General features: G+C 43.6%; 1 protein-coding gene and 1 long non-coding RNA gene across 3 annotated transcripts; both read left to right on the plus strand.

Annotated features, from left to right (window-relative positions):
- The first annotated feature begins 581 nt into the window (after nucleotides 1-581).
- LOC110069978 (uncharacterized) lies at nucleotides 582-11,299 on the plus strand. The gene is made up of 5 exons (XM_072988169.2): nucleotides 582-2,722; nucleotides 7,155-7,289; nucleotides 7,413-7,509; nucleotides 7,917-8,099; nucleotides 9,449-11,299. The coding sequence occupies exons 2-5, from the start codon at nucleotides 7,218-7,220 to the stop codon at nucleotides 10,828-10,830; spliced, it is 1,734 nt and encodes a 577-aa protein (XP_072844270.2). The 5' UTR covers nucleotides 582-2,722; nucleotides 7,155-7,217; the 3' UTR covers nucleotides 10,831-11,299.
- Nucleotides 11,300-14,493: 3,194 nt separating this feature from the next.
- On the plus strand, nucleotides 14,494-22,243 carry LOC110069982 (uncharacterized). 2 transcript variants are annotated; one of them, XR_012083124.2, is made up of 4 exons: nucleotides 14,494-15,406; nucleotides 17,265-17,388; nucleotides 19,023-19,362; nucleotides 20,902-22,243. It is a non-coding gene; the product is annotated as an uncharacterized LOC110069982 (long non-coding RNA). The 2 variants fall into 2 exon arrangements; XR_012083123.2 differs by having other exon boundaries at nucleotides 14,497-15,461.
- Nucleotides 22,244-22,383: the final 140 nt, after the last annotated feature.

The raw sequence follows: 22,383 nt of genomic DNA on the forward strand, positions 1-22,383 counted from the left end.
AAAATAATTGACATTTGTATGGTTACTTATTTCTGCCTTAATCCTTTAAAAAAAAACAAGACAATGGCTAGTAAGGACGTGTTGATAATGAGTTATTTTATTTATTGTTTTTATTGCCTGCTTATGCCAACTTTCTCCCCCAGGAAGGGAATCAGGGTGGTTAATTCGTTATCTCAAGGTCTAGCTCAGCAATTTTAGGTAAGAGCCAGAGGTTCGGAGTTCGATTCCCCCCACCGAGCCTGTTTGACAAGCTGGTCTCGATGATCCTCAGGGTCCCTTTGTAAGTCTAAGACGATGGCTTCGATTGTTATAAGGTCTTCTCTATCGTGGAGATCATGCTCCTTGGGCATTGTCTTGTGAGACAACACAACACTTTCAACATCTTAAGTCCCTGGAAGGCTGCTTTTTTTTGTTTGTTTGTTTGTTTGTTTGTTTGTTTTTATGAGGGGCACTCCTGTGAATAGACTCAAAGATTCTCCTCATCATTATTAGACCTAGAGTGGTCTATTGACTAGATAGGCGGGATATAAATTAAATAAATAAATAAATAAATAAATTATTATTATTAATTTATACCCCGCCTATCTGGTCATCTTCCAGCGGCCAAAATATCAAAACCTCTAGTCTGGCCACCCAAGAAAATTGACTGCCAGGAGGCTGGAACAGTCTCCCCCCCCCCCCAAAAAAAAAAGCCTTCAGAAAAGACACAATGTATGAATTTGACAGCCGTAATACAGAGCGAGTAGACAACATGGAGCCCCTGTCAGCCTTGATCCCCACCAGCAGCCCCAACCATTTTCCATTCCCCCCCCCCTAAGTACAATGTTTGGCTCAACCATTCCCCTTTTATGTTTTATGCCCGGAGGAGCAGTTTTTTGCTATATTCTGAAAGCCGTACGAATGGTCCCTCCTTAAAATACAGGACCACTAGACTACTCCCAGGACCTCGAAATATGACTGTCTTCTTGGTTTTCAGTCACTACAATTACCTTTAAGTGGGACTAGGTCCTTTGTGTTTAACTTAGCGAGGGGTCCTCAGAGCTTCTCTGAACCTCCTTCTTGGTTATGGATGGCCTCGTTTTTTGCGTGCACAATGGTTGGCACTGAAGAAACCAAAATCGTGATTCGCATACAGGAGACTGCTCCTAAACATGGAAGTTCCATTCAGCTACCTTGGCTAATACGCCTTGATAGACCTCTTCTCCACCTGCCTCCTTAATACCCGCCCAGAGTAGGTAGAGTCTACCAGATGGGCGGGATATAAATCAAATAAATAAATAAATACAAGGATATCTGCAAGCGGGATCTGAAGGCCTTAGGAATAGACCTCAACAGATGGGAAACCCTGACATCTGAGCATTCAGCCTGGAGGCAGGCGATGCATCATGGCCTCTCCCAATTTGAGGAGACCCTTGCCCAGCAGGCCGAGGCAAAGAGGAAGTCACAAAAGCAGCAAAACCATGGAGCTGGACAGGGGACAGATTGGATTTGTCTTCAATGTGGAAGAGATTGTCACTGTTGAATTGGCCTCTTCAGCCACACTAGATGCTGTTCCAAGTCCTTCATACAGAGCACGACACCATAGTCTTTTGAGACTGAAGGATGCCTAACCTAAAAATAAATAAATAAATAAATAAATAAAATCAGGACAGGGCTCCACAGCCAGAAACCCCTGAGCTATCCAGCCAACGTCTTTCTCTTCAGGTGCATCTCGTTTTAGGGCACTCGCATCCCGCCAAAAAAAGGGTCTCTTCCCCCATTAGTTAAAATGACCCTGAGAGGTAGATTGGAAAAGACAATAATACTGGGAAAGGTTGAGGACAGCAGGAAAAGAGGAAGGCTGAATGTGAGATGGACCGACTCCCTAAACGAAGCCACGTCCTCGAGTTTTATCAGAGTCAAGCAGGGCAGTTGAGGACAGGATGTATCGGAGGTGGCTCCTTCATAGGGTCGCCATGAGTCAGAGGAGACTTGATGGCACATAGTAACACTAACCCTTGTACCACACTGTCACCCAGATGTCTTGGGATTACCGTCCCGCTCCTGGACCCAACAGAATTAAGTGGGAGCCTGCAAGAAAGTACATACAAGCAAAAACATTCAATTAGGTGCACCTACTTTGACGCAGAGTTGCGTAAAAAAAAATGATAGCCAAACTTTTTGAATATCAGATTTCCCTTAGATGCTACCAGTGGTTCCCAACTTTAGGTCACCCAGAGTTTGTTGGACTACAACTCCCAGAAGCTTTCACCACTTGCTGTGCTGGCCAGGATTTCTGGGAGTTGTAGTCCAAGAACATCTGGGGGGGGGAACCCAAGCTTGGGAACCACACCCACCAGTCTTCGGTGTGATAAGCCTGAATTGAATCCACAGCTATTCTAGATCTGGTTACTTCCCTGCTCAAAGTCCCTTTGTGTTTGTGTGTGTGTGTGTGTGTGTGTGTGTGTGTGAATGCTTTGAACTTCAGTCCCATCAGCCTTTGCAAATCCCAGGGAAATGGCCAACAGCTGGCTTCTTGGATAGCTGAGCAAACGCAGCCCAAGTGAAGGAATGTGGCCAAGGAGGAAGGAGAGGAGAAATCAGAAATCTTTTGTAGATCTGGGATGAGCCAGCATGCAAGGACTGAAGGAAGAGGAGATTCTCAACCCTTCCGAGAGACAGCCAAGTTATTGAGTCCGTTTTCCCCCCTCGTTTCTCCTGTGATTCCTGTGTCTCTCTCTCTGTAAGTTGATTGATTGACCCTCAGCTTTTTCCTCACCTGGAGGGGATGATGCTTTGATGCTTCTTCCACCTTTCCTCCATCCTGGGCTTTTAAGGGACATAGAGAACAGGGTGGTGTACTCTATTTATTTATTTATTTATTTATTTATTTATTCATTTATTTATTCATTTATTTATTTACTTACTTACTTACTTACTTACTTACTTATTTGTTTATTTATTTATTTATTTGATTATTTATTTGATTGTTTGATTATTTATTTGATTGATTGATTGATTGATTGATTGATTGATTGATTGATTGATTGATTGATTGATTGATAGGCCACCCCATGAGTGCAAAGCACGATTCTGGGTGGTTTACAGGGCAACAGGCCCAACCTAACCACGCTCCGTGAGGATTATGCAAAAAAAAAAATCTAAGATGAGTAACATAAGCAGCACCAAGCGGCACCAAGGGGGAATTCTCTAAAATATGACAGCAGGACAGGGAGCGAAAAATCGAAATTAAACGGAAAGCCCTGCTGGAAGAGCAACGTTTTAAGTTGTCTTTTAAACAATGGGGGTGGGGGAGAAACGCAGCTGCACCAGAACTCATCCCACACTATTGGACCCACTACTAAGAAGGCCTGGAGGAGCTGGGTCAGCGAAACTGTGGTGGGACGGGCAGATGACCCTGTGGAAAGGCGGGCCACCAGGGAGCACGATCCCAAGTATGGTGCCACAAGACCCGGATTCAAATTCCGACTGGTCCGTAGAAGCTCCCTGCAGGAAGGGAGTGTGGGGGGAAATTGCTCTTTAAATATCTTGTTTGTCTTGAAAAGTCCTATTTATAGGATCACTCTAAGTGAGTTTTGACTAGACAGCCCATTCGGGGGGGGGGGGGTTGCTGCCCTCATGTCAAAGAAAACGGAGGCAGGGAGCAATCTTAGATGGAAGGCCAGGAGGCCGGTCCTAACATCAGGTATGAGCGTGTATACTAACCCACACCCGAATGTCTTTAGTCATCCCATGGAAAATTTACTGGCCACGCTGGCTGGGTTTGAATCAAAACTTTGAACTGTTGCCATTGTAATTTGGGTGCAATGTAGGAAGTCAAGATTGGTTGTGAAACACGACAAGATTGGTTGCGAAACCATGCTGGGGAAAGTCAAAAGCAATAAGAAAAGAAGAAGACAGAACATGAGATGGATTGGCTTGATAAAAGAAGCCATGGCTTTTCATTTGCAAGACCTGCCCTGGGCTGTTTCATGACAGGAGGGGTTTGGAGTGGACTCGTTCTTCGGGAGGCCATAAACTGCATCATTTGTTGAGTATTTTGAATGGCAAAGGAATTGTCCGTTGCTTGAGACAACAGCATTGTCTTTCCTCCAGGAAGGAGTAAAATGGTAAGAGAAGCAAAAAGATAGAAGTTGAAATAATATTTCTCTGGTAAGGTTTAGAAGGGCGCTTTTTTTTTTGCTATGCAAATGTGTGTGGTCTCCCAGATGAACCTCCAAAACCAGAAAGCAACGCTTCCTGAATCAGTAAGAGCTGCTGGCATCCTTCCTTCATCAGGCCAGCCCAGAGCTTGGAAAGTTACTTTTAGAAAGTAATTGGCTGTAGTTATAAAACCCAAGGACATCTATTGACGTCCAAAAGGGGCCCTAAGCAATAACAGCCTTCTCAGGTCTTGCAAACAGAAGGCTGTGGGTTCTTTCGTGGATCAGTCCCACTCATGCTGATTCTTCCTCTTTTCCTACTGCCTTTGGCATCTCCTAGCCATTAGAGCTAAAGCCGCAGTTATCCTTGCAATGTTTTTAAAAAAAAGAGTAATTCTAGCTTTCCTCACCATTTAAAGGAAACAAACACATCTTGTTTGCTTACCATAATAAGTTGCAACCAGAGTAGGCCTATTGGATCAGTAGGGATTTGGTGAGCTAAGCCACAGGATTTCACCAAATCCCTACTGATCCAATACACAGCAGAGTGCTACAAACTGCTCACCTGGAGTAACAAACACACCTAAGCAGTGAGGCCACCCAACACCCTGTAACTATCAAAAGTTATCTAAACAACCGCATTTAAAATTGCGAATGGTATGAAGTTATCCCTCATTACAGTGCTTAGCACTGTATTGCTACTCCCAACATGGAGTTGTTGTTACGTGCCCTTGACTGGCTCCCAACATATGGTGACCCCATGAATGAGCCACCTCCAAAATGTCCTGTCCTCACTAGCCTTGTTTGGCTCTTGTAAACTCAAACCTGTGGCTTCCTTTCGCGAGTCAGTCCATCTTGTGTTTGGTCTTCCTCTCTTCCTGCTGCCTTCAACTTTGTCCAGCATGATTGTCTTTTCTAGAGAATTCAGCTTTCTTAGGAGGTGCCCAAAGTGGAGCAGGCTCAGTTTCAACATTTTTGCCTCCTGAATAGTTCAGCTGAGAGTAGACCCATTTAATCAATGGCTGAATGTTAAAGTCAGCAGTTAATTCAATTCCGTGGAGTAATAATTTAAGGATCTTGTTACTTCTACCCAGTGACTTCCAAACACTGGGCAAGATGGATTTGAATAGGAAGAAATTTAGTATTCAATTTACGACATATCCATTTATTTGTTTGTTTGTTTGTTCAATTTATACCCCGCCTATCTGTTCAATACAAAAACAGCTTTATACAAAAACAGAGAATGGTTCCCCCCCCCCCCCCGTCTGCATTGCTGTTTCAGTCTTATCCCGGCTTCTGCTGATTTAATTATTTCATTCGAAACCATATCATTAACTGACAGGTTTTATTTAAAAACCTAAGTAGCTGCAGAAGCCCTCATTTTTGTTAAGTATCTAAAACAACGTGAGCTTGCTGGATAGCTCAGTAGTTTTAGATATCTGACTGCAGAGTCTGCAGTTGGGAATTCCGTTCCTCCGCGGTGGAAGTAAAGCCAGCCTGGGTAGCCTTGGGCAAGCTGCACAATCCCAAGGCATCTCAGCCCCAGAAGAAAAGAAGGGGAAAACCACTCCTGATTATTCTATAGCCGGAAAACCATGAAAAGGGTAACTGTAAGTCAGAACTGACTTGACGGCAGATCATGATGATATAAAAACCAGGGTTAACTTTTGATGGAGCGTTAAGGGAGCCGTGGCTGTTTAAAGTTCTCGAGGCTCGCACTACCCTGGAATGATCTAAACCTGTGTCTTAGTTCGGCCCCGGGACATCCAGAGGTTTGGGGTTCCAGAGGTTTTGCAGCAGAGCCCTTACCTCTTGGCCAATGCTGGCCGGGACTTGTTGGACTCGGGGGGAGAAGACCCAAACATCTGGAGAAACCACAAGCAGAGAACACCAGGCTGGTGCTTTACAGATGCTTTTAGCGACAACTTCGGCAACACTATGTTTTGATCCATGGGCTCCGTTTCTGTGTACATTTACATCTATCCTTTATTTTTTTCAAGAACAGAGGGTGGGTGCCCTATTTGAAGGCAGACCCGGTCTCGGTGTCTGCTCAGTACCTGAGTTCAGTCCTAGCAGATTCAAGAGCACTGTTCAGAGGAGAGCAACAAGGAAGATCAGGGGACTGGAAACCAAGCACTAGAAGGACAGAGTGAAAAAACTGGGCATGTTTGAGCCTTGAGAAAAGAAGACTGAGGGGAGATAGAATAGCACTTTTCAAATAACTGAAAGGTATTCCCTACAGAGGAGGGACAGGATCTGTTCTCCACCATCCCAGAGTGCAGGACACGTAATGATGACAGGAAGCCAGACTTAGGCTGAATATCTGTAAAGATTCTTTATTGTTAGAGTAGTACAGTACAGTGGTGCCTTGCTTAACGGCGACAATCCGTTCCAGGAAAATAGCTGTTAAGCGAAAATGTCGTAAAGCGAAAAATAAAAAGCCCATTGAAATGCATTGAAAACTGTTCAATGTGTTCCAATGGGCTAAAAACTCACCGTCCAGCGACGATTCTCCATACGATAGCCATTTTCGGTGCCTGTGTAGCGAGGAATCCGTCCCTAAACACAGTGGGGAGCCATTTTAATTGCCCGGTGGCCATTTTGAAACCGCCGATCAGCTGTTAAAAAAACATTGTTTTGCGAAGAATTGGTTCCCGAAGCAGGGAACCAATCATCGCAAAGTGAAAAAACCCTATTTAGACCATCGTTTTGTGATTGCAAAAGCGATCACAAAAACATCATTGTGAAGCAGATTCGTCATAATGCGGGGTAATCATAAAGCGGGCCATGACTAATGGAACCAATTGCATCAGGAGGTGGAGAGTGTTCCAGTGCTGGAGGCACTCAGGAGAAAATTGGACACATTGTCAGATCTACTTTGATTTGGACTCTTGCATTGGGCCAAGTGTTGGATTTGATGGCCTTATAGGCCTCTTCCAACCTAATTATTCTATGATTCTATGGTTCTACCTCTCTTGCTTTGATTTTCACATGACACCCTCTCTATCCTAGATCTCTTCTAGATTTTACTTGTACATTCTTTGGTAACATGATGCCAACTGTGTGAGTAAACTCATGGAGGACAAGAATCCAACCCCCTCAGAGAGAGGATCGCTAGGGAGAGAGGAAACCCGTCATGTGGACCTGGTGAGACCCGTCCCTCAATGGCTAATGCCTCAGGCAATGGGACTTTTTGGTCCTGATCTGTCTGAAATCCTTCTTCTGAGCATTCTTACTTTATCCTGAAAGCTTTCTCCTTCACGGTTGCAGGAGGCAGACAAAGCAAACGCTGTGCGTTCCTCTAACGAAGATCAAGTCGCATCGGACATTACACCGTGGCAACATTCTCCAGGAGCCATCGAGGAAGGTGAGGTGGGGGGGTGTCTCATTGCGTGTAAGATAGAATATATACTTTTTAGTACAGACTTAAACTATTTTGATTATCACTTTTCTGCTCATTGAGGCCTTCAAAGCAATGGACAAGATAAGTTGTTAAGGAATCTCATGGTGCGGTGGTTAAATTGCAGTCCTGCAGTTAAGACTCTGCTCATAACCTGAATTCTATCCCAGCAGGCTCAGGTAGCTGGCTCAAGGTTGACTCAGAATTCTATCTAAACTGAGGGGGGGAGAGAGCTGTAGGTAGCCTGCATCATTAAATTATCAACCACTGAGAGCGCGCTTTAAGTGCACTATTGTTTTTTTTGTCTGCTTTCCATCTTCTGCATTTCTTTCATCCGAGGAACAAATTGTTTGGGGTTCTCTTGATTTCTCCAGCTAACAAGGAGGAGGTGGCTACAGACGATGCGAGGGCAGTCCAAGCAATGAATGCAAGTCAGAAACGAGATTCCTACATTAGGTATGCGCGAAACTTTGAGCACAACCTCAACTCTCAGTGGAGAACTGAACCTGAAGAAGAAGAATTCCATGTACTGGATTTATCTGTTCACTCCAGAAGAGGTAGGTGCAAAGTCTCCAGTGAAATCACAATCCAGAAAAGTATTAAAAAGCAGGACATTTGTACTGAGGATGGGAGAAGCTTCAGAGAGAGAAATAACTCATTCTCAACAAGACAGACTCTCTAAGCAGACTAGAGTATTAGTGATCAATGGATGAATCCTGCAAAAGAGAAGATGTGCTTTTTTTTGTTATTGCTTACATTCTTACAATATGCACAAAATGTCTCTGTGCAGAGCTACTGTTTTCCTTTTTGGAAAAACAGAGAGGAAAACAAGCACAAAAGGATTGGCTAACTGATAAAAGCTGCAAACAACTCAGCCGAGGGTGAGACTATAGAGTGAGAGAAATGTGAGTTCACTCTCTGTGAGACTGCACTGGGGAATTTGGGATTCCCCAGGTTTGTTCAAGTTAACTGGCTACACAAGGAGAGGAGGAAATTGTCTGAACAGCCTTGTTTGCAGCTTGTTGATATAACTTGCCTATAGCCCTGTAGGAGGTGAAGCTACAAAAGAAGTACTTAATAAGCTGTAAACAAGGATAGAGGGGCAATTTCATCGTCCCATTTTCTTTTCTTGTTCCCTCCTACTTCTTTTTTTCTTTTCCTGACTAGGTGCCCTAGCACAAGAGAGCTGGCACCAAGCTGTTCTGAAAAAAGAAGGAAAAGGTTAAAAAATGGCATATTCTGCTCAGAGGGGAACCATGGAGACTGAAGAATTACAGTTTTCTGTATCAGTTCAAGCAATCACACCGCTTGAACCAGTGCAAACGAATCTGATGTTTTAACAGAAGTAGAATATCCAGTAGTGGAGGGAAATACTATGGTTTGGGATGGGGAGAATCCAGGTTTGTTCATATTGGCTTTAATGTCATAAGGGAGGGGAAAAACGTGAATCCACCCATCCCACTCCTGTAGCATTTCCCACATTTTCTGTAAATGTAATCACATCCAAGGCAGAGACAAGGGACGATTTACATCCCTACAAAAACAAGACCTTAATAAACATATGAAGGACGTACTGTACAGAGTTTTGAAAATGTATTTGAAAGGAAAATTTCTTCTCTGCCGTACAATCTTGCTTCGCCAGAATGCTAGAAACGTTCCGTATTAGAGAGTATATATGTTTATCAGGCAGGGTGACCAATTCCCATCAGCCACCAGACATGATAGCCAACAAGGGTAATAGGATTTGTAGTTCCACCATTGTACAGCCCTCATTTTCCCTTCCTGCTGTTATTACCGGTGACCTTTGTATAAAAGATTGTTGACACAATTGAAGATCTAAGCTAACCCTCAGTGAATTAATATTTCTTCCATTTTTTGCGCACTTAGTCTTGTTTCCTTGTTCCAGCAACTGCTGTGCAGGAGAACAGGTATGAAGAAGAGCCCCGTGTATCCTTGGAACAAGCCGTATGTGAAAAAGGGAGAGAGAACAGTGAAAAACAAGATGGATCGAGGAAGCGAGAACGCATTGGCACAGAGAAGAAACCCGTTTCTAAAAAGCGATTTCACCAGGACACAACCTCCTCAGGCCAGGAGAGAATCCACACGGAGATCCAATCCTATATATGTCCAGAGTGTGGGAAGTCCTTCCACTCCTCATTAACCTTTACAGAACATCAAAGCTCCCATACAGGATACCTTACAAAGCATCGGGGATCCTACGCAGGGGGAGAACCAGACAATGCTTCAGAGAGAGTGAATACCGAGGACCTAAGACATATATGCGCTGAATGTGGAAAATCCTTCAGTTCTCTCCTGTCCTTGACAGAACACCAGCGATCCCATACAGGACACCTTGCGAAATATCAGGAAACCTACACAGGGGGCAAACTAGATCTCTCATCAGAGAGGAGCAATACAGAGGACCAAGGGTATACATGCCTCCAGTGTTGGAAGCCCTTCAGCTCTTTCCTGTCCTTCACAGAACATCAGCGGTCCCACGCAGGAGATGCTGCACGATGGCAGAGAACCCATGCACGGAATGAACTATACACCTGCTCCGAGTGTGGAGAGTGCTTCTATTCCTTCTCGCTCTTTATAGACCATCAAAAATCCCATACAAAAGACAAGACTTTTACGCTAGGGAGGGGGCACGTCTTTTCCCCCTGGGTGCTTCCTGACTCCCAAAAAGCTGTTCCTGGGCAGCAGGCCAACAGGGGCCAGGTCTTGGGAGATCCCTCTTACTCTCTTCCATATCTCCCCATTTGGGTGCCCTATTCGTTGCCACACCCCACCTTTTCACGCCCCCCACTCATGCTCCCCGTTCCTAATTTCCAACCCTACATCCCGACTCCACTTCTGCCAGCACAGACGTCCAATTCCTACCCACAAGGATCCACGGCAAGTGCCCCAAGCATGCTCACACCAAGTGGGTCCCTTCCTCGAGGGGGAACCCCTTCCCGTTTCCCCGGGTCACAGAAGGACGAAGAAGCCACCTCTGCCGGTGGCAGGTTCGTGGGAGCGAACGAACCTTCAACCAACGTTTCGGAGGACTGGGCAGAGAGCACCCTCAGGCAAATATTGGAAAGTTCTCAAACGAACCACGCTGGCCAACATCTCTTTCCATGTTTAGACTGCGGAGAACTCAAAGTCAACGCCACCCAGCTTACTTTACATCGGCGGGATTGTAAAAAGGACGGAGCGCTCAGATGCTCCCGATGTAAGAAGAGGTTTCCGAACGAACCAAGCCTTCGTGAACACGAGAAAACGCACACAAGTAAAAAGACATAAAAGGGATGAAGGAATTCCCACACGGGCAATGGTCCATAAAAACATCACCGTCTAAGAAAATTAGCTTCAGGAGGAAATGGGCGACGTGAAATGTTCCTCTAGACTTGTAAACCATGGTTATTGCTTTTTCGGTATTGGGGCATTCTTCTCTTAGAGCTGCCACAGAAACTCTGAGCGGAGCGAGGCGTTTTACGATAGGCCAGATACGCGTCATGGAGAGCAAGCGGTTCTCGAATCCGTGCAGAAGAGAAATGGAGGAGAGGATGGTTTCAATTACTTATATACCTTCTTCAAAGAATCTCAGCTGGCCTGTGGCCTGGGACAGTAGCCGTTTCTCTTTTTAATATACAAGTTTTATTTGGCTGGCTTACGCCACCTCTCTTTTAACACACATGTTTTATTCGGCTAGCTTACGTTACGTCTGAATGTCTTTCAAATAAAGTAACGTGTTGTTCTTAGTCTTTTAAAATGGTAATTTTATTTTAAATCTTATCCCACCTTTCTCCTGAAAAAGGACTCAAGGAGGCTTACATCGTTAAAAGCCAATATTAAAAAGCTAAAAACGGGATATATACAAATATTTTTAAAAAATCAAACTAATGCCACTTTAAAAACAGTAAACATCAAAGACACATTTAAAGCAGTAAGGTGCAACACTACATTTAAAGACCCCCCCCCCCCCACAGGCAGCCATCATTCAGGGGAAGCCTGCCTGAAGAGAAAGGTCTTGGCCTGCTTGCAAAAGGACAAAAAGATAGGGCCAGCCTGGCCTCCAGTGGCAGGGAGTTCCAAAGTCTGGGAGCAGCCATAGAGAACACCCTGCCCTGTGTCCCCGCCAGATGTACCTGTGAAGTTGATGGAACTGAGAGAAAGGGGTCTCCTGAATACTTTAACACCCAGGCAGGCTCCTAAAGGGAACAATTGTGGCCCTCAAGATATTTTTGGACTACAAATCCTATCTGCCCCAGCCAACATAAGCAATGAAGAGAATTCTGGGAGTTTCAGTCCAAAATCTTTTTAAAAAATGCCAAGATACCATCCTGGCAGCAAACACGCAAAGCACCACTTCTCTTGGAGATGATTTTTCTCTATAAAGTGAGCCACAGCCCTGAGTTGGCAAGAATGGAGGGAAGGCGGTGGACGAGAAGACCTTCTGGAGGTCACCCAGCTACTGAGTCACCATAACTCAGAGGCAGCTTGATTGCCCCATAACACCCCGTAACTGTTCTAGCTGAGATTCAGGATCAGATTTCACCCTCGGCATGTAAAAATATAGAGAGGAACAGATTCGAACCCGCGGGCGGAGTGGAAATCAAAGTGCCTCTGAGTCACAACTGCAGGCAAGGCTGGGCCGTGAGATCAAAACAGCTATCAGGTTAACTCTGGGTGCAGTCTTGAGAAAGGCAGATTGCTTTTTTTTTTCTATTGTTACTCAATCAGGTTATGGAGGGTCCTTCAAGGACAAAGGACATCCTCTGCTAGGCGGGGGGGCCCCTCTCCGTATGCCCAGCGGGTTTTCTTCTCAGCTCAAGGGTGCATAAGGATTATTTATTCAAAATGTTTTGATCCCACCTTTCTCCTTAAAAAGGACCCAAGGCGGCTTGCCGCATCAAAAGACAGCATTTCAACCAAAAAAAGAAAAAGAAAAACAGAGGGTATACAAATACTAAAAAGGATAAAACAAATATTACAGCAAAAAATAGTAAACAAAAGAAAAAGCAGTAAAAAGAAGAACCATCCATTTAAAAATCCCTCAGGAAGCCAGTTGCTAAAGGAAAAATGTGCCTGAAGAGAAAGTGTCTTGGCCTGCTGGCGGAAGGAGAGCAAAGAGGGGGCCAGGCTGGCTTCCAGTGGGAGAGAGTTCCAAAGTCTGGGAGCAGCGACCGAGAAGGCCCTCTCCCAGGTCCCCATCAGATGTACCTGTGGAGGTGGTGGGACCAAGAGAAAGGCCTTGTAATTTTTTACAAATTATAGATATATATTTTTTTTTCAAAATCTAATTTTACATCTGTACATATAAACTGAAGGCTTTTAATTGAAATAACATCAACTGTGGGGTCCTGATGGCATTTTTAATTGTATTTTAATCATTTTATCTTTTATCGTATTTTAATTGAATTTTAATTGTTGTAAGCCGCCCAGAGACCTTTGGGTAGAGTGGGCGACATATAAGTTAAATAAACAGACAAACAAACAAACAAACTGTGAGCAAGGTGGAAGGAAGGCAGCAGGAAAAGAGGAAGACACAATAATTGATGGACCGACTCTCTAAAGAAATCATGGACTTGTGTTTACAAGAGCTGAGCAGGGCAACTGAGGACAGAACATTTTTTTGAGATCTCTCATTCATAGGGCCGCTGGAATTCAGAGGAAACTTGACAACACATAACAACAAATTAACACAATGCAGTTTGAACACGGAGCGCTCTTGCAGATGGAGAAATCTCCTCTAGGTGTCCGTTTATAAATCTTACTAACTAGTCACTTACTAAGAAAAGGGTCCAGGATTATACATTATTCTCTTGTGATGACACCCATATATATATATTTTACCTTCAGTTGCCTCTATTTTGAAATATAGATGAGGTACGACTGCCTATGCCTGATGTAAAGACACAGAGGCCTTAAAACGTGAGATTAAGACAGCCAGAAAAATGACTGATGAGGTGTCATCAGCTGTAAACAAAAGATCACAAGTTTCAGGGGGCTTATCGGAGCCTCAGATAGTGGCCCCTCACTATCAGGCATGCTATCAAAAGAATAGAATAATTCAATCAGAGCAGAAGCACAGAAGGGTGGAACCAGGACAGGAGATAAGGCGAAACTCAGAATAGCATCCAAACCCCAGTAAAGTTGTGTCAGTCCCCGGAAAGATGTTGTCCTCAAACGCTTCCAGGAATTCGCGAGAGCTGGGTGCTCAGATTTGAGTGAGTATCGTTGTTGTTGTATATATTTATATGTGACTCTTCCTCTAATAAGAGTCAAGGTCGCAAATGGTGGGGGCGGGGAGAGAGACTGGCCCGATTTCAGGCCGTGCCGTGAATTTCATGCTTCAGTAGGAATGGCAACCCGGGATTCCAGATCTGTCTTCAGTGCTCTAACCATTATACACCACTGTTGTGCGTGGGTGTATGCGATTCTCTATGCCTCTCTCCGTCTCTTGCTTTCTTTCGTAGCCCGGGGCATACATGGCTGATGTTTCTCTTGGGAAACGCTTGCAAATTGGAGCTGGGGAAAGCAGACTACAAATCCAGTCATGTCCCTACAGGCTAGGGGATTCTGGGACTTGTAGTCCACCATGTACGTTTCCAAGTTCTGATTTGAATCGTTTGCTCTTTGTTATTGTCTTTCTGGACGTCAGTTTTGCATCGCGGGCATTTAGAGCCCCTGTTTCCAAAGTCAGGTTGGCCATTGGGGCGTCCAACCGTCAGTGGGAGAGACATTTTTGCGATGCGGTATTTGTTGGGTCCTTTTAAAAGCTCTTGTACAAGGTACTATTTTTTTATCTTTGAAGCATTGTATTTTAATGAGGCACGTTGCCTTTGGGTCCAAGGCAGGGTAAAAACATTTTAACGAAATCAATTCAGTAAATTAGAGTAAGAAATGAATTAGAGTCAGAGAAATTGGTTCCCTTTCAATCAGTGTTATGTTGTTGTTGTTTAGTCGTTTAGTCGTGTCTGACTCCTCGTGACCCCATGGACCAGAGCACACCAGGCCCTCCTGTCTTCCACTGCCTCCCGTAGTTGTGTCAAATTCATTGTGTTATATGCATGGGGCTAAATCCAGGGTTGGCTGTACCTAGAATGCACCTATTGAAATGAATAAACCTTGATTGTCACAACCCGAGTGCCATTGGCTAATACCCTGTTGCTTGGCATGGCAAGTTGCACTTGAGTAGGCCCGTTGAACCAATGGAACTTACAGCAGTTACTCCCCATCCAATGGGCCTACTCTAGTGCTACTTGCTATGCTAAGGACCACAATTTCCAGCCATTGATTTTGATGGGCCCATCCTAGGTTGGGAGGCCAAAGGTTTAGCTGAGCTCCTTGAAGGATTAACTATGAATTGGTGCACACTCTCTTTCTCTCTCAATGATGCAAGTCACAAGGACACCATTGCATCTTAAGGGATGCCCGGATTTAGGGAGTGAGGAAGTCATTTCCAATAGCCGCCAAGAAGGAAGATCTACAAAGCCGAAGCCCAATACTGTACTTCTCCCAGTGCTGGAAATGACCATCAGCTGTTCCCATTCAACAGAGCAAACACAGCTAGAAAAGAGAGGAGGGAACCTGAAACGCCCTTCTTTATAGACTTGAACTCGCCCCCAAGCGAACACGCAAGGGCTAAAAGAAGGGTTTGTTGACCAATGACTGAACTCTGGATGTTGGTAGGATTTGTGCCCGAAAACCCAGGCTCCTTCGGGTTTTTTAATCAGATAATTCAGATTTCTTCTCCGGCACTGCTTCATTCATGAGCCTGGCGGGGGGACCTTCTGTGGTCTGAGGGAGAAGTGGATCTAAAAACAAACCTGCCTTTCTCCAAAGGAAAGGGAAGCAGAAAGGGATCTCAAGGAAGGTGAGGAATCTCCTGGGATGAAGAAGAATAGAAGACAAATTGGGGCAGAGTAGAGGTGAGGGAACCCAATGGATATTAGAATTTGGAGTCGTGAGAGTCTTTGCCTCAATCCACTCTGAAATCGGAACCAGAACGTGGGACAATTATTTTCTGAATCTCAAGTTTCAAAACTGATCAGCCAACAAACTGATCATTGCAACCCAAAGTAACTTTTCCAAGTTCTGGGTATGCAGGATTTTAGGGCTAGAGACACATTGATTGATTGATTGATTGATCTATCTATCAATCGATCAATTGATTGGTTTGATTTGTACCCCACCCATCTGGTCTATAAGACCACTCTAGGCGGCTTCCAATATAACATAAAACAATAAAATAACACAAAATATTTCATAGATGATACAATAACAGATATAATACAAGACAGAAGAAATAAATGAAGGAAAAAGAAAACTCAGATATTAGCTGGAGGGAAGGCCTGAATATACAGCCATGTTTTTAATTGACTTCCCCAAGCAGGCAAAGGCTTTTCTCTTTAGGCAAGCTTTCCCTTCATGACTGACTGTCTCTGAGTTGTGGTTTTTAAAGAGTGTGTTGTACCTTTACTGTTTTGAGGTTGGGTTTGTTTTTCAGGATACGTATTTGTTCGAACTTTTTTTCAGGATCTGTATCCTTGCTGTTTTCAACTTTAAAGGTGGTCTTTAAATGATGTAAGCCGCCCTGGGTCCTTGGAAGGAGAAAAGAGAAGTAAAAATACAGTATTTAAAATAAATAAGTATACAAGCCAAAGAATAAGGAGGGTGTTCCATCCGCTGGAAAACGATTGTCTCGGTCTTATTCCAGAGGACGTGTGTCTTATTGACTGATGAATAATAATCAGTTTGACAACTATTTTTAAATTAGGAGCCACAGACACCATCTTTATTGAGCAGCTAGAAAAAGCAAAAGTTTTGATGCCCTGTTGTGATGGTTTTAACAAGGTCACCCGTGGTTCTCCTCCCCCCCTAAGTTTACCCCAGCTTGAAGACAGATGAAGCACACAGGAAGTTTACTTGGGAGTAAGACCTTCTAAATGTAATGGGCTTACTCCTTGAGTAGACATGCTTCCAATTAGCAAATCTTAGCTACATGCAGGATGCCTTAACACGCCACATGCATGTTGGCAGAAACATTTTAAGCTACAATTTTAAAATGTAATTTTGGAGGCAAAGAATCCCCTAGCCAGCATGGATTCCGATAACTGAATTCTCCAAAACATTATTTGAAAATCGCTTTTTGAAAGAAGTTCTGTGTTTGGTCTAGAAGCATTTTGGTCGTAGGTGACTGCTAAATACACAATAGAGGTGAAATAAGCCATAGTAAATTCACTGAAAGTTGGAAGCCATTATTAAAATATGCCGACAAAATAGACTTTGAGACATGTGGTTTGAAAAAAAAAATAGATTGTCGGTCGATATTTCTTTAAAAGGCGAGGGGGAATGGTATAAACGTGATTTGGAGAATTGTGGGGAATAGCTTTGTATGTATTATTTGTAATATGGTGGATTGTCTTTTCATTCTTTAGAAATATAAATACTGTAAAGATTGTGCTCACACAAAAAAATACACAATAGAGGTGCAAAAGGAGTGTAATATGCTGCCAGTGGGTTAAAGTACCGGTCCGGGATTTGAGAGTCTGAGTTCTACTCTCCAGTCAGCTACAAAAACAACAGATCAGTTCCTCTCTGGCCTACCTCACAGGGTTGATGTGAAGAGAAAGTAGGAAAAGAGCCATATACTTGGGACCGAAAAACAATCAATCCATAAAAGATGAACAGATCAGGATAAATATACTTCCTTTTCATCGTTGTTGTTGCAGGTAGATTTGGATATGGTGGCGGTGAAACCCTCCGAGATGGACCAGGCTCCTTTTCAACTTGAACTGACAGAGCTCGGCATAGAAATCTGGGAAGAAGAGATTGACGAGGAAACTGTTGTTTTGTGTAAGGAGGGACTATGACTCTTTTTTTTTTTTTAATGGCTGAGTTCGGGAATGCTCTGAAGCTGCGCTCCAGAGGCAGAAATTTTAGAGTGGAATTTGAAAAGTTGCTTTAAAAATAATTACTAGCCGTTAGTTGCCATTATAGCTAGGATTTTTAAAAGGTAACTTGACACTTTTTTTCCCCAAAAGTAACTAAACCAGCAACTTTTCAGTTAATGGTGAAACACCTCCAAATATCACAAGCCACTTGCTTTCAGTATGGTAACCATTCTCCTTTCTTCTGTCTAATCAGCTCTTCCACAACGAAACACAGGGGACAGAATAAGCCAACACTTGGACCATGTTATTCTTTTTCTTCTATCTACTGTGCTCACCCGATCCACAACTCTAAAAGTAACTTTAAAAGTGAACAGCTCCACCACAAAAGTTGTGATATTTCTCATTATTAAATTACAGTTGTACGGGAATCTACAGAACTGTTGATACTAGAAAAATGAATTCATTACAAATAACTTGTAATCAAATTACTTTTAAGCTTGGCGCAAGAGGACACGCATTATAAAAATTATAAAGAACAGAAAACAGGTGTAGAAAGCACTCAGGGCCTTTGTCAGCAAATCCTCTAAATGATTTTATTTTGCAATTTGAATTTTGTTTGGAGATTGTTTAAACATAGTGTTGCAAGGAGAAACATAGAAAAATATTGACATTTAGGCTGTTTTGCATTCTATATCCTCTATAGCCATTGTTGTTGTTTAGTCGTTTAGTGGTGTCCGACTCTTCATGACCCCATGGACCAGAGCACGCCAGGCCCTCCTGTCTTCCACTGCCTCCCGGAGTTGGGTCAGATTCATGTTGGTCACTTCGATGTCCAACCATCTCGTCCCCATCTCCTCTTGATATCTATTCCACAGGATTTGTCTCCTATGAGAAAACTAATTTTTTTCTCTGTAAAGGTGACCTTCCATATATCACAATATGGCCCCCTGGGGTTCCCAGGTTGATCAGACATCTTCCCCAAAACACCATCGTCTTCTATATGTTCCTCTCACACTGTAGAAAAAAAGATGATCTGTCTCTCAAAAAGGTTGCTGAAATAAGACCTTCCAAGGTAAAATACTGTATGTGTGTACTTCTCCCCACAACCTCTTTTGGCTTTTGGAACCACCTGCCACTGGAATTTGGATCCTAGGAATTTCTCTTAAATGGAATAGACTGCCCTTGGGCTAAAAGGCATTCTCCACCCTCGAGTGAAGATAACAAAGGTAAAAATAATTTGTGCTTTGTTTTGCTCCAAGTTAGGATCATCAGGAATCTCGTGAAGAAAGTGAGGCTGCTCAGCACTCCTTGATAAGTAGCTAGGGGGCGTTGCCCTCACAAAACTTCAGTCCCGTGAGATGGTTGAGAATAAGATATTTTCCAGAACTGTCTCTTTTCCATCATTTTTTTTTAACTTCCCATATTTCTCTTATTCATGAGAGAAGTTGTTTGCGAACCATTTTGGTGTAGTGTTCAGAGCAGACTTGGATGCTGGAGACGGGAGTTTGAATCCCCTCTTGGCTGTGAAGTCCATTGGGCGGTCCTAGGCCACAGGCATGCCTCCTCAGCCAGACGTCTCTCTAATTACTCCCACAGACAAAGAACGGGTGACCCCAGATGACAGTGAGAAACATCTGTCAGAAGATGGCCAACAGGTTGGATCCCGGAGACCATCAACGTGGGAAGGAGTCGGACCTGCTCCATATGAAGAAGGTTGCGAAGGGCCTGATGAAACAGCGCTTCAAAAAGTGATTGATGCTAATCAAAAAAATAGGCCCTCGAATGGTATATGCACAAAGCTCCAGGCAGGATTTCCCTCATCGTTTCCAAGAGAGGATCACAGGACAGCAAGAGGGCCATCCGGTAGAAGAAATGGGCTGCTCCATTCTTTCCAAAGCTGTCTGAGAAACCACAGTCCAGATGGATGTCAGTGATGGTAAGAAACAATAGCCCTGTTGGTTGGATTGGGAAATCTTCCGGGATACAGTGGTGCCTCGCTAGACGATGATAATCCGTTCCACTGAAATCGCTGTCTAGCGAAATCATTGTCTAGCGAAAAGTAAATCGTCGTCTAGCGAAAATCGATTTGCGAAGCAGGGACCAACCATTGTCCAGTGCAATTCTCCCATAGGAATCACTGTTTTGCAAATCGCTATGGCGATTGCAAAAAGTCAATGTCTAGCGAAAAAACTGTCATGCGGGGCGTCAGCAACCACTGTGCAATTTGGTGGACGAGCCAGTTTGTTGTAAGGAAGGTCACAAAAATACCAGCCATCGGCAGGAGAGTTATCACCTCTGGTAAGAAGAAACAAGGTATGCAGAGTCACCAGGTTACTCAGCAGGATCTCGGTTCTGGAGATTCCAGGGCTAACAGGGGTGGAGTCCAATGATGATGTCACAGATGTGTCCTTATGATGTCACAGAGGCAGGGCAGTCAAAGGCAGGGATGGGAGCTTGAGTTGCGACACTCGCCAGTTCTGGACACCACACTTTAAGAAGGATGCTAACAAATTGGAATAAGTTCAGAGGAGGGCCACAAGGAGGATCCAGGGGCTGGAAACCAAACCTTATGAGGAAAGGCTGAAAGAATTGGGCATGCTTAGCCTTGAGAAAAGAAGGCTGAGAGGTGATGTGACAGCACTTTTCAAACACTTGAACGGGTGTCATCCAGAGGAGGGGAAGAACCTGTTCTCAATCATCCCAGAATGCCGGACATGCAACCATGGGCTCAAGTTACAGGGAGCCAGATTTCGGTTGAATATCAGGAAAAACTTCCTGTTAGAGCGGTATGACAATGGAGCCTATGTCCACAAGAGGTGGTGAGAGCTTCAATCCTGGAGGCATTCAAGAGAATTTTAGACCTGACAGGTACCCTTTGATTTATATTCCTGTATTGAGCAGGGGGTTGGACTTGATGGCCTCACAGGCCCCTTCCAACTTAATTATTTTATTATTGAGTCGCACTAGTGACTCAATTTGTATCTTTTTTTATATGCCTCAGACTATACTCACGACTCGTAACCAACCCAGCCCTTCTGTTTCTTCCCCCCCCCGGAAAAAAGCTTGTTTTTAATAGGGACTTGGACTTGAGACTTGATGCAAAAGATTGGGACTTGGGACTCAGACTTGCCAACACCCCTAGCCAACGGTTGGGAAGGGAGTAACTGTTTTTACCGACGCAAACACCTTCAGGAACCGTGACATTTCCCAGGCATGCATGAAGATGTTTGGCCGGGGTCTCAAGACCACCTCACACACACACACACACACACACACACACAAACACAAACACACACACACGAGAGAGAGAGAGAGAGAGAGAGAGAGAGAGAGAGAGAGAGAGAGAGAAAGAGAGAGAGAGAGGGAGGGAGGGAGGGAGGGAGGGAAATAAAGACTTCCCTTCCCTCAGCACTGCTTGGAAGCTTTTCTCTCTCCCCTTTTGAAATCTTCACCTTGATTATTCCTTAATTTTCAGGGACGGATGTTGGAAATGGAGGGAACGAGGAAGAACTCTACATGGATTATATTTGTGAACGTGCCACACATGGAAAAAGTGGGATTTTAAGAACAGAGAGGGACTCATGAGGGAAAAAAGACAACCTTACAGAGAAAAGGAGAGGAAAATGTTCCTTTTTTCCTGGATGGAACCATAAGAACAAGCAAAAAGAACATAGGAATTACTGCACAAAAGCTTTCTCCATGCCATGGATTCCTCAATGTTAGTCATTTTTATGAAGGCAAAAAAAAATCTAATCTAAATCTTCCACTAAATATTTGGTATGGAGATGAGATCTTGCTTCAAGCCTCTTGGGTTTTTGCCTTTAGGAAGTCCGGGACATAAAGCAGAGCCTCTTTCATTATTGATGCCTGTAGAATTCTCTTCCTTTCATGACTGCTTGGTGGTCTTAATTGTGTGTTTTATATTTGCTTTGTTTGAAGAGGCGAATTCTACTTTATTCCATGGAACTAGTCTTTATTTGATGCGGTCAGGTGGTACAGTCCTTTGCGACACCAAGTTTTTGGAACATTTTTTTTAAAAAAAAGACATTGGGCTATTCTGGGAGAAAAACTACATACATCCTTGAATTGACCTGAATGATTTTGAAATTCAATTTACCTGAGAAGCTTCACAAGACTTCATTTTTCCCCATCCCTGTACAGTAGATCAATAGTGAAGCTGCTGAATCTGTTCTGGGTTTTAGTCTGAACTTTCCAAGAGCTATGCAGGGTGCCAGGCTTATTCTGAGGGTAGGGGTTGGCACCATGAATAGATACTGTAAAGTTCGACCCCAAACCAGAACGGATCCATGTCTTTTCTCTCTTGTCCCACATTAGAGTCACCACCTGCCGATGTATTTATGCTAGCATGATATTATTGTCGCTGCTTTACTTGACATTTGTTTGATTTAGTAAACTATTGTCTTTGTTCTCCTTAGGATACTGTACTTGTGTTTGTATTGTTTCTTAAATCCACACAGGACAAAAACTGCAGTGCGTATAGCTTCTCTGTGCTTGTGGAAATTCAGAAAAACTAAATAAGGCTTTCTAAATAACTGGTTTAGATATTAATAATTTTTCTCATGTAACGTTTCTCTTCCTAAACGATTCTGTGCTTTTTCTCTCTCCGATAGTCTTATATCTTTTCTTTCAGACATTTATTCTGTAACCGACAGAAGAGGGAAGCCGGGAAGAAAAATATCTGAGGTGTTTTAGGGATTCTGTAATAGTTGTAATGCATCCTGGGGGAGAACCCAATTGATCTGGGAAGATGTCATGTTTTTGACCTTCTTCCTAATAAATTTTTATATTTCTCCTTGTGTATGTTTTTCTATTTGCCTCTTTAAACCAATGTAGACCACAGCTTACATATTTAGGCTGTGGTTTTCACCATACTGGCTACATATTCCTAAGCTGTCCTATTATAGTTGAGGTTCACTAGGGTCACATTTATGTCTAT

Source organism: Pogona vitticeps, chromosome 2 (assembly GCF_051106095.1).
Source record: "Pogona vitticeps strain Pit_001003342236 chromosome 2, PviZW2.1, whole genome shotgun sequence".
Lineage (NCBI taxonomy): Eukaryota > Metazoa > Chordata > Lepidosauria > Squamata > Agamidae > Pogona > Pogona vitticeps.

Coding starts and splice junctions, on each gene's coding strand:
- LOC110069978 (XM_072988169.2), top strand. CDS start 7,218: ATGGAGGACAAGAATCCAACCCCCTCAGAGAGAGGATCGCTAGGGAGA. Junction 7,290..7,412: donor AAACCCGTCATGTGGACCTG/GTGAGACCCGTC, acceptor TCACGGTTGCAG/GAGGCAGACAAAGCAAACGC. Junction 8,100..9,448: donor ATCTGTTCACTCCAGAAGAG/GTAGGTGCAAAG, acceptor TCCTTGTTCCAG/CAACTGCTGTGCAGGAGAAC.